General features: G+C 38.2%; 1 protein-coding gene across 1 annotated transcript in view; it reads right to left on the bottom strand.

Moving 5' to 3' along the window:
- Positions 1-1122: 1122 nt before the first annotated feature.
- The window catches only part of MAML3 (mastermind like transcriptional coactivator 3), a 272729-nt gene continuing 261244 nt past the window's right edge, over positions 1123-12607 (bottom strand). Inside the window, exons 3-6 of the mRNA XM_029285330.1 lie at positions 7480-7716; positions 7331-7354; positions 6143-6224; positions 1123-2164 (exon numbers count right to left, since the gene is read on the bottom strand). Coding sequence (XP_029141163.1) covers positions 1173-2164; positions 6143-6224; positions 7331-7354; positions 7480-7716 — 1335 coding nt within the window. The 3' untranslated portion in view covers positions 1123-1172. The remainder of the gene's footprint in view (positions 2165-6142; positions 6225-7330; positions 7355-7479; positions 7717-12607) is intronic.

Here is a 12607-nt window from a genome sequence, read left to right as displayed (position 1 = left end):
AACTGCTACTAAAAATTACATCAATGGATTTTTAATTTTTTTAAAATTTTGTTTTTCATTGATCAGTTTAATCTTTTTAAAGAGCTTAACGCTTGTAGAAAGTAGGAGGTGTAGAAAAGAGGACATGTGTTTGAAGAACATAGAGCATAAACTCACTCTCAAGCTGTCAAGGGATGCTTTGATAGAGGTGTTCAATGGACTGTATATGACAGCCAATACAGCTATTGGCCCATTTCTGTGTGATCTTTAGAGCAGTTGTTCCTTGATTCTCATGACATCTTTGGAAGATCAAGCCAACAGTTTGTATAGCCCAACCTCACTTGATCCTGTATTTCCAGAATACAGGATCAATATCAACGTTTTCATTTCCTTAGACCTATCTCCCTTTTTCCAATTACTTTTGTATTGCATCACTATCTTTGGAGGCAGCTAGTGAGTAATACAATTATTATACAAACTTGTTTGTCCTGCGCTGTGTTTTTCCTCATACTTAATGAGTCAGGAATCATTTGATTATGCAGGAAATGGACACTAGAGAAAAGACAAGCTCTTTTACTAGAATCCATCACGCACCTTAAGAAGCATTGATAGGGCACCGACTGAACTCATTCAACCCTGATATCATCATCACCACATTGAAACAACCTTTATGTAATTCTCTATCAGATTACACACATTGCATGGAAAAGCTTGGTATTTATTAAATTCAGAGTTAAGATCTTTGTGTTTGTCACTTATACAGTCACCTAGTTTTGACTCTCCAGCTTTATCTCAGAAGCTGCCTGTTCTGTATCCTGAAAACTACAACAGCTCTAACAGAACTGCATAGAAAGTGCATTGTTACAGGACAGCCAGTGCTTTGGCACATGGAAACTGCCTGACACTTTCTGTGGCCCATGGGCAGAAAGCAGCACTTTTTGAGCTTTTCTCTTTTTTTCTCTCTCTCTCTCTCAGTCTCTCTCTCATTCTGACCTGCAGCAGGTACGCTATGGCATGGAGACTGCTGTGGGAAGTTGGCAAGGACTTTTTGTCATTGCTTCAAATTCCATCTATGCCTTCACAGATCAGCTAGCCTTGCACAGCTTTAAAAACAAAACAAAGAAACAAGGATGGACATCATCCTGCTTTCCTTTTTTGACCCCACAAATATTGGAACTAAACATCTCCATGTGCTATGGATTTCCAAACAGTTCATCAAGTTCTTGTATCCATTCATCTCCTGGACCACTTTTAATGATGGAGTCTACAAGATTGGTGTTTTCAGTTATATTTGGAAAGGACCCTCCAGTTCCTTCATTGCTATAGCTATAAGATATGTCTTGAGTGGGATTCCTCTCGTAGATCTGACCTTGGCTGCTCTGATTGAAGCTACTTCCAGGTATTTGTTGTGCAGGAGATTGATTAAAACCAGTTAGAGAAGAAACTGCCTGACTTATCGTAGGCATAACCATTGATCTGGATTGGTTATTAGTTCCTTGTTGTCCAGGGAGTTGTTGCAACATCTGTCTCCCTACACCTGAGTTCAGTGTCCGTACTGCTCCATTTGTATCCATAATAGATTGACCAATACCTTGAGGAAAATGTTGTTTAGGCAGCCTTGGCTGACTTGATTGCATTGAATAAGCAGATCCATTATTGAAAGATCCAATTTCATTGCTAGTCCTTCCAGGGATACCTTGCAGTCCTCTTACCTGCCAATTCGGTGTTCCTTGTGGGACTGGCCCCATCATATTTTGAAGCCTGGGGGCTTGTGATCTGGTCATAACTTGTCCCACAGGTCCTTTCATTTGCTGATGTTGTTGAGCTACAGTAGAGTTTACTAAAACATTTGGACCAAAGCTGCTGACTATGCCAACTCCTTGTGTTGAACCGGGCTGCCTTGGCCCCTGACTTGGATTGTGTATTATATTTATACTATTTTGGTTTGGGTGCTGCAACATTTGGCTCATTCCTGAGTTCATACTGTACATTCCTGGCTGTCCAGTCACTGGGCTGCTGTAAGGAGTCATTCCCATCTCAGACTGGCTACCTGTTGCAGATATTGCTGCAGTGTTCTGAGATGCCGCCAAAGACATCATGCTAGCATTCTGAGGTATCATTCGGGAAGTCCTCATGCTCTGAAGAGCAGTCTGGTTTCTCACTGCAGCTATATCTTGTGGAGAACCTAAAGCAGCAGAAGGAAAAAGGTTAGAGTGAACTTCAATTTACTGAAAGAATTTGCAGTTGGAAGAACTTGGCAAAATATTTTTGCAAAATATATGCAAGAAATAATCTAGACATTTTTATATTAATATTCAGATTTGTTACATATGTGAATACCTCAGCTGTGTTGTAAGCTCTGACTTGCAAAATTCTGACTTTATGATGTTGGAATATTATTTTGCTTAGCTTATAAGCAAGATTACATGTCTCTAGAAAATCCTACCAATAAAGTCACTTTTAGAGCCATGTTAGATCGTAGCAATATGACTTTTATATAGCAGACAATTTCTTTATCTAATACATACAAAACCAAGCTAAAGAGGTGGAACTTTTTTCCAGTCTCTCAGGTGGAGTCTTTTCCAGTCCTACTTGGAAATGCTAAGGATTAAACATGAACACATTGTCTCTAAACGTAATTTTTGATCTATTTAGAAGATGTATATGGCCACTCTGGGTGGTTATCAACAATGTTTTGCTAGGAAGCTCTGTCCATAGAAAATTCCAGAAAATGCTAAAATTCTATCCTGGGTTCATCTTCTGCATAACATTTTTGTGATCACAATGATCTTCTCTGCTTTTCTCATAAATAAAAATACTTAAAAAATATATTGTTGCTACAGACTGAGAATAGAATAATGTGTTGCGATTTTATAGTAACTAAACATTTAGGGCTGTTGGGTTAGAAGGCAAAAAAGGCTTTAGTGCACAGCGCACAGCAGGTTATTCTATACTTGTACCCTTGCATACTCAGAAGCACCATTTGACCTTCAAATCTGAAGTATTGCTCAGCTGTTGTTCTATATCATCATGTTACAATCTTGTTTAAAGTTTGAGGATAAATGTTTTCCTGTTTTCAAAGAAGCAGAGGTTGAGTGTGATTCAGATTTTGCATTATTTAGTGGCCAGCCAAATGCTGAAGGTCATGATTACAGGGGACTATAATTATGCAAGCATTCATTAGAGATCTATTTGGAAATGAAGAATTGAACAAGTAAACAATGATCTGACCATTAACTATCCAAGAAACTCTTTAACTATTCCCATTATCTTTTAAAATGAAAACCGTGTCAGTTGCTGAGAGGTTAATCAATTTGTTATTGCTTAGGCGTCATATGTGAATGGATATATAGTGTTGTTTCTAGTTATGTCTACAGAAAAGAGAAAAGATGCTTTCTCCTCTAGATATTTTACACAGAGATTGTGTATTAACAAATCAATACTGTAAGCACATTTTACTCCACCTTGAACCAATGTTGAGGAATCAGAAAAACCTTTCCTTATTAAATTCTAGCCTCTTCACGATGAAAAGTGAATTATCTTGGAGGCATGATTGCTTTCTGGAAAACAAATATGCCCTTACGTTTATCATCTCTTATTTAAAAATAGTGATAAGAATTTTGACTCTGCCAAGAGTTCGGTGTGATGCTGAATATAATAGAAGAAAGTAAAAATTCCTTGGTAGTTTTTCCTTTACAACTTTTTCTACAGTAAAAAGACTATGCAGCCCATACATGTATAACATGTATTCCTGAGTTAATATCCTGTCATTTGTTTAAAAACTCAGCATATATATAGTACTCCCTCCTTCCATTTTCCTCCACAACAATTCTGTGAGGTTGGTTGGGCTGAGAGAGAGAAAGAGAGACTGGGCAAGATCTGATTTAAAAAGGAACCAATCACATCTGTGTCTCTTACTCACTGAGCAGGTAGGCTCAGGCAGCTGTGGACCCAGGCTCCAATGGCTCCAACAGCCCTTTTTTGAAATCTCCACAACTTTCTCTAATAAAAAAAATTGCCCCGAATCAGTGGCAGAGTTTCACGAGCATTTTGAAGGATACAGATAAATAATGTAATGAGAATAATCTTCAAAAAGTACAGGCATCCTCCTCAGAATATTCTCGCCCTATCCATATGCATCATTATACATACTGATAAAAATGATGTCCAGTGGAGCCCCTGATGTAAAACAAGGCTAGAAGACTCCAACAAATTATGCATTTTGGGGGTATGCCATTAGATTAGATGTTTCTTTTGGAATGAATTAATGTAAATAAACTAGAGGTTGTAAAAATATTCCATGAGCTACAGGGGGCTGTGATTAGGGAAAAATAATAAGTGTATTATAGTAAATGTACATAAAATCAACTGTTTTAATAGCATTCTATAACCCATAAATTTTATTTCCATATAGTCTTCCTTCCAAAGAATTATTTAAAGGAGAAAGCTGGAAACATGGAAAGCAGGACAAAAGCAAGTGCCTTGCGTATAGGAGCAGAGGTTTCCACAACTGTGATACTTCCACAATGACATCATCATGTGGCTATTGCCATTTCATACTACAGTCCAGACATCTAATGCAAGTAAGTAAACTGCAGTGTTTGTGTGAAGACATTAGGCAATGTCAGCATGTCCCCCATTTTTTTGACTCTGCATTGACATCCCCTGACAGTGTTCTGCTAATCAGGGTTATGGAGGGTGAGGCTGGAGTTTGTACAACTGACTTACAAAGCTCTTAAACACTAGCCATTTTTCAGGGTATTTACAGCTTCAGAACCAGCCATCCTGAGTCCATACTCTGCTTGACTGAAGCACATTTGCTATATTTAAATATTTTAAAGGTGGGGGGGAGAAGAACTTTTCTTCTATTAAATTTCCCTTGGAAATATTTTTTAATCAGGTTTTGTCTGGCATCCAAAGTATCCATTTCCCCCATTGTCTGCGATACACTTCATCCAGAAGTACTATATATTCTCCCATATATTCCTAGCATTTCGTAAACAATTGAAATCATTATTCCAGGGAACCTTTAGCCTCATCTGATCTGATCGGTGAGCAGCTATCTTAGTCTTTTTAGCCATCTTGTTATTTTAATTATTTTATGTTTATTCAGGTTTGTTCTACACTTTCTGTTTGACATCACATTTTGTTCTTTATACTGATGCACATCATCCAATCTTTGGGATTGGGGAAGTTTACATCACCATAAACACAGAAATTCTCTCAATTGCATCTCTACTTTTTGCTTAGAATGTGAATGGGATAGATTTACATTTGAAATCTGCCATCCTTTTGACTTGGAAACTGTCTGGACTAGACCTTGCAGTTTTTTGGCAAGGTTTTCCAAAGTAGTTTGCCATTGCCTTCTTCCTGGGACAGACACAGAAGGACTGGCCCAAGGTCATCCAGTTGGTTTCATGCCTAAGGCAAGACTAGAACTCAGACATCCAGTTTCTAGCTCAATGCCTTAACTGCTACACCAACTGGCTGTCTCCACTCTCATTAACAGCTTGCAGATTGTGGTAGAGCAGACTACATGTAATGAATATGCTTGCTTGTTTCTGTCTCTTCCTGCCATCTGGCACTACAAGATGGTTAAATTTCTAATGCAAAATGCAGAATATCTAAGAGGATCACTCCACTAATCAGAATTGTTTGTATTTTTTTGGCAAATAAGTTTTGTAACCAATCTTCTAATTTAGATTTTTTAAAGTATTTTTTGGTGTGCCTGTTGACAGTGAAGAGAAGGAAAGAAGTAGCATCTAGGGCTATATGGTGACCTGGATTCAAAGAGGAATGGGGGTTCAAAACACACCAGGTATGCTTGTTATACCTGTCAGCAACTCCTTAACTCAAAGATATCTTTTCCTGGATAATAATAGCCATGTGAGCCTAGAAAGGAGTAAAGAAATCACAAATAGATGTGATGTGAGCACACTCATGTGTGCATATCACCTTTTTCCTCCATTATATCTAGATTGTTGCAAAGTCTTAGTAGCTACTGCCTACTTGTGTTAGATAAGATTGTACCTCCTGAAGATGCTGTTTTAAAATAACAAAGTAGTGGCTGTTTTACATAGATAATCATTATAGAGAGAAATAAGCACGTAAATATCAAAGAGAGATAAGCAGCTTCTGAACCTAACAAGTGTTTAGCTCTCACCTGGAAACTGAGTGACTGGTTGGACTGGATAAGGATTTCGCTGCTGTTGCTGAAAGTGCTGCCGAGGCAAATGTGACTGCTGCTGTAAATGCTAGAAAAACAAAAGAAAAGGGGTTAAGAAGGGAAAGTTGCCCATTGGGTTGCTATGACAGCCAATAGTAGAGCACTGATACTGTTCCTTTACTAGAAAGGACTCTCCAAAGATAAGTGCTTATGTGAAGTGGCTAGTGAAGTGAGCAGTAGATAGCTTTGCATAGATCAAGGGGTCTGATTCTACTCCAATATTCTATTTTGTGTGCTGGCTGCACACTGGTCACCCATGGGATATATCTGCTATCATTATTAAGCAGCTCCTGGCAGCTTATAAGAGATTTGACTGTTATCTTGATTGGTATGCTTTTTATGTTATGCTGTAGGAGAAGAGCAGGCATAGCTGGGAGGCAGAGTTAAACATGTCATTGGCTTAGAATCCTTACGTTGTCACAAATGATCCAAGTCCACACTTCCTTTAATTCCTTTGACCCCTATCTAGCGCCAATTTTGTGCTGATCATTAGTTGACTAGAATTTTGTGCAGACTTGAATAAATGTTATGTGCTGCAATATATGGTCCTGATCCTTTGTGCCTGACACATACTTTTCAATCTATTTATTTTAACTAATAATTAAGCACAACACTCCTTTATTTACTGGTATGCTTATTGTCTTTGGCTCCAAAAGAACTTGTAACTTCATTTAGAGGCACACTTTATAAGCTGCATGAAAAGAACTTTGATAGATTTCAAAATGTATCTATATTCAATTGCTGTACTGAATATTTGCTTATTAATGGTCGTAATTTTTCTTACAGAACAAGTGGTTCCAATTGGTGTACAATATATCAAGCAACTTCCTGCAAAATGTTTGTTAAGTGAATTTTGTCCCATTTTACAAACTTCTTGCCACAGTTGTTAAGTGAATCACTGCAGTTGTTAAATTAGTAACATGTCTTCCCCATTGACTCTGCTTGTCAGGTCACAAAAGATGATCACATGACCCCGGGACACTGCCACCATCTAAGTATGAGCCAGTTGCCAAGCATATGAATTTTGATCACGTGACCATGGGGATGCTGCAACGGTCATAAGTGTGAAAAACGGTCATAAGTCACTTTTTTCAGTACTGTTGTAACTTTGAATGATCACTAAACAATCTGTTGTAAGTCGAGGATTACCTGTACTTTAATTCTGCCTGCCTCAAAGGAACTTTTGGAGATAGAATTCAAAGTGCTACAGAGCCCTAATGCTGTCAGTGTTGGGAAGTAATGTTTAAGATATGTAGAAAAACAATATATTGTACTTGTTCCGCCAAGATGTGCTGCTGCCGTTGCTCTCTTAGAAGAAAGTGTTGCTTCTGCTGCTCCATCATTTGGAGTTGGGCCCTCTGCTCAATCAGCATTTGCTTCATAATGGCTGCTTGAGGCTGGTTGCCCAAGAAATTGGCATTGCCAGGATTTGTGCCCACATTACTGGATCCTGAGGATACAGCGGACTGCATGGGACCTGTGGATCGAGACAATCCCACAGCGTGCTGGTCCTAAACAATGAAATACATAAAGTTATAAGTTAGAGAGTATGCAGGTATACTGTACATTAAAGAAATCATTATATTAAACATTTTCCTTTGCAAAAAATTAAAATAATAAGGAAGAGAACAGAAAACAGAAGGAACAATGCCAGAGGTCAGTCACCAACCTAATGCTTTCCCTGTGATTTGGAATTACTATTTACCTAAATCCTAGTCAGTATCCCATTGCATTAAGTTCCATGTTTGATATCAAAAAAGAGTGAGTCCCCAAGAAATTATAAAATCTGGACATCATTATTGGCCACAAATGCCAATAGAATCTCTGATGATGTAATCTCATGAAACAGAGTCTTTCCAAATGATTTGACTAGGGAAGAGACCAGGCAGTATGGTTTAGTGCAATGTTTTGAATTAAACCTGGAAGTGTTAGGAAGTGGTAAAACTTCCGTAATTAAAAAAAATTGCATGCTTTGTAAAAACAACTTTAGCAAAATTGGTTGCTGCAATGTTTTGGATTTTAAAAATTTGTGAACATTTGCATTAACCACTCTGATAACAGTTTTGCAAAATACAGAATGTGAGTCAAATTTTCTTTTGGTAAATTTTTCAACCACTTTCTGTATTGGTAGAATATAGAATAATTCATTACAAGGCAAAGCACATTATATTCTGAATTTCTCTCTTTTTAACTACATCAATGAGTGTCTACCAAAGGGAAAGAAAATTTGGTAGCTTCACTTATAAATAACACTGGAAAATCAGTCTTAACAAGTTGTCAGTGGTGATGAGCACAATAACAGATAAAGAGTTTAGCACAAGCAAAGAGTAAAAGCCAAATATCTGAAAACATGGCCAGAATTAGAAAAGGGTAGGAAAAAAGGGTTAAGAGGTAAATCTGAAATTAGGTATTAACAGCTTTTGGATTCAGATACAGGCATTTGGAAGTCTACCAAAATTTTGATTTGTTTTTCCTGCCTTGGATTTATGTAATGTAAATAAATTAACCATGACTTTCTCAGTTAGTCTCCCTCTCACATTTATTTGACTTGAGCTGGGCGGTCATATACATTTCTTTAATAAATAAAATAAAAAATAAATAATGCAGGGTAGACATAGATGAGGAATGGCACAGGGGCTAGATTAAAAACAGTGATAATCTCTTGCAAGCAAAGCTCAGTCTTCTTTTGTAAATTCTGGATGTCAGTCCAGTAAGTTTCATATTAATTTGTGCAATCATTGTGAATGAGTGAGCTGATGCAATAGCAAAACAGAACCACGTGGTTTTTCTTCCTATCTATATAATCAGTCTCCGTTGTCTCATCATAATCATCTTTAGATAAGGTGAGGTTGATGAAAAGGTCTTCAGCATGGAAACTCACTGAGGGAAAGGTTATTATTATGATACTTTTCCAATTAAAGGTATAGCTGCAAAATCTTGTCATACTAGGTACTTACCTTTAAAAATATTTTTTTTCTACTGTGTTTCATAATGATTAGAAGAAACTAACTAAAAATGGACTGTTTTTAAACTCCCAATGAGATTTAAATAATGCAAGCTTGTTATGACTGAAATGCAGGATTCAAGAAAGTAATCCTTATGAGTTTAGAAAAATATTCTTGTGAGTGCTCTTGTCTGCCTATCTCAAACCAACATATCATGATATACCTGCAGGCTTTGGCTAGAAAACTCTTAAGGAGGGACTGAAATAAATCTTTGTGGCAAAACAGTTCATTAGCACTTTGACCAATAGCAACTATCATACAGCAAAGATGCATAACAGGAAGTTAGAACTTAATTAGACTAGAAAGAGAAAGTCAGAGGAAGAGATGTGCCTTTTAGAAAACACATTCAACGTGGCATCCTCTCTTTTGCCCTGTAAGGTTCAAGTGGAACTTGAGAGGCATCTATTGCACCTCATAAGGCTCTGAGTATTGTTAAAAGCTTCTTAAGCACCCAGTAGTGGTTATGTGCTACAAAGGATGCAGTGTACATTTTTCTTCTAAATCCACCCATCTATCAAAACTGCAGGTAGCTCTGGATTAAGAGGAGTGTGAGAACATCCACTTGGCTAATGTTTCTCTGTTGCACCAGCAGGTGGCATCACGGGTCCAATTCTTGATGGCTTGTGTCAGCCTATTGGTGACTGATTGCTGCCCTGGGCGCTCTGCCTTTTTTCCCCCATTTCCACCCTCCCCTGTGCTTGCAGATGGCTTAATCATGACTACTGTTCCCTCCCCCTCCTCCTCCCCCTTAGTACTTCTGGGATAATGCTGCTAACATTCAGCCAGCCAGTCAAGTGTTACAGCACAGAGCAGGTAGCCTGGCAACTGAGAGTATAATACCGAACAGATGGTGTTCATACAGCATGATGGACATCACACACAGCAGCCTGAGACAATCCAGGAATTCTCCGGTGGTTTAAGGCCTCTTTACACAAAAAATGTGCTTGCCAGCAGCTTTGGGGATAATTTCCACCCTCTCCCTCCAATCTGACACTGAACCACTGAAATGATTTCTTATTATTTCTGTTTTGCTAACTGCACTGAAGGGACAGCAGTCTGGTGGCAGGTGAGATGACAGATGGAGGGCGAAACTCAGGGTATTGTGAATTAATAAAACCTTATGTTAGGCATAGGCAGAGAAAGGTTGTTCAGAACAACATACTTGGGAATGTTTATGTGAGGATGCTCTTCTGGTGGCAGCTGGGGAAAATTGTACAATGCACCAATTCCTTCCTGAACAGCATTCTGGTCATTCATTCCCACATGATTATAGCAGAGGTGCTCACAGCATAAAATCACTGAATGTTTTGGTGACGGAAGGGCTAGGTCTGAATGCTTCCATATCTCACCCCCTTTTTTCCTTCCAAACAAAGAATCAACTCTTCTGCCACTGTTGAGAGCTGCAGGCACACCAACTGAAGCAACATTACACTGGCTCAGCTTCCAAATTCAATGCAGTGCTTGCTAAGGGGACTCCTGACACTTCTTCCAGAGAGCATGTTGCTCTTTACTAATGAGCTCAGGAAGCTAAGACGTACCCAGGCTGTCACATTTCTAACCCTGAACAATGCATAATCTGTGACTCTGGTGGGGCTGGGAAGGAGGCGCAGAGAAGCTCAAGCAGTGATATTTTTGTGGAGGAAAGAGGTGGAGGTAAGGAAAGGGAAGAGGCTACAAAGGCTAATGTAAGAGGTTTCTTACAAAAGCAAAAGCATTCATATTCTCAGACATGCAAACCTACACGCCAGAAAGATGAGAAGAATAAACAGTTGAATTATTTAACCTTTCTGTCCACTCACATCTTCCTTTTCCTCCAGTTTTATTCCCCAGGGCTACCTGCCCCACCTCTTCCCCCTTGAGCAATGATTTATGGGTGAGGAAATGGGATTTTCAATGGTAAGGTCAGAAATGGCAGTCAGACGTTATCTTGCCCCCATTGCAAGAAAAACCCTGGGCAAGGTTCCAGAGTTTCTGCAAAGCAAGCCTGGTGTGGGGGGGGGGATGTCAGAAAAAAATGATACGTAGCAGCATAGTCAGTCATTGCTTGTCTTTAAAAAAAAAGAGCTTTCTTCTGTATTTAGTAGTCTGCATATGTCTGCTATAGTTCAGGAACAGCATCCATATCCTATAACTTTTAAATCAGGAGTCATTAGAGACCCTTTTGATGTATCTCTCTATTGTCTCTGTGATCCAATACATAGCACTGGGCTTTAAAAGTTTGAGTTCAGATCTTTTTTTTAGCCACAGGTTCACTTGGTAAATGCTCAAGCTGTACCTGAACAAATGCTCATGTTCTGAATGCATGTAACTGCACAAAGAACTATCAATCATCATCCAACAACCTGGTAGAAAAAGATTCTCATGCTTTTGCAGTCACCTTTTATGCCTGGCTGAATGACAGAGGTGGAAAAAGAAGAGAAGGTGGTCATTAGAATAGATCAGTCTGGTTTTCAAAAAGCAGCAGCCATAACAACACATTTCCACATTCACACCATAATTTTTATTCTAGCACACTTTAGATGGAACATTTATTCTTCTTCAGAACAGTACAGACTGAACTGTATAAATGCAATCTCAAATGATACTTAGAAAAATGTTTTTAGTGCAGTATTTGTGGGGTGCTCCATGAGCTAAATCAAATTCAATTCAGCATTGATTAATGGTGAAAAAATGCCTCTATGCACACGCTTATCACATACTCTTCTACAGAAACTAGTACATGGACAGCACATGCTCCCTTTGAAACTTTAAAACAGAAGGCATCTCATATCAAAATCATGGTGGAGATAGGCTGTAAGCCTCAAAACTAAATGAATTAGATAGATCAACTATCTAAGAGAAATAAATATAAAAGAACACAAAAATAGGAGATATTATATAATTGTTTTTAAGATTCATTAAGTATGGTAGGTTGACCGGTTTCAGGTCATAGCAGCACAATTACTAAGATCATATGAAGTAACAGTCAAAGCACCTGTTAATTTTATTTGCAAAATGTCTCCATCTATAGAAATAGCTATCTGAGAATTTTCTCCTGGTGGGTCTAACTTTTGAAATGTGTGGTGATCAGAGACAGAACTTTTTCAAAAATGATCCTTTGCCTTTCAATGACTTTTTACAAGGAAGTGTCTTTGTTTCCTGACCTGGACTTCTACTAACTTTTTTTAGCAAAATAAATTTTGGTTGTACTCTCTTGCTTGAAAGATTGTTGCTCTTTTATTCTGTGACTTTGCAGTGTTTATTTTATTATTTTCATGGGAGGTTGGGCTTTTTTTAAAATGACAGTATTATTTAATATCATTTCTACTCATGGACTATAACTTTACCTTGAAGGTAAATGATGAGCAACAAAACAATCAGTGGCAACACCTTGAAAAAAGGGATTTCATAGGAAAGT

The sequence above is a fragment of the Protobothrops mucrosquamatus genome, unplaced genomic scaffold (genome assembly GCF_001527695.2).
Source record: "Protobothrops mucrosquamatus isolate PMUCROS unplaced genomic scaffold, P.Mucros_1.0 scaffold1519, whole genome shotgun sequence".
NCBI classification, from domain to species: domain Eukaryota; kingdom Metazoa; phylum Chordata; class Lepidosauria; order Squamata; family Viperidae; genus Protobothrops; species Protobothrops mucrosquamatus.
This window is presented reverse-complemented; position numbering and strand designations above follow the sequence as displayed.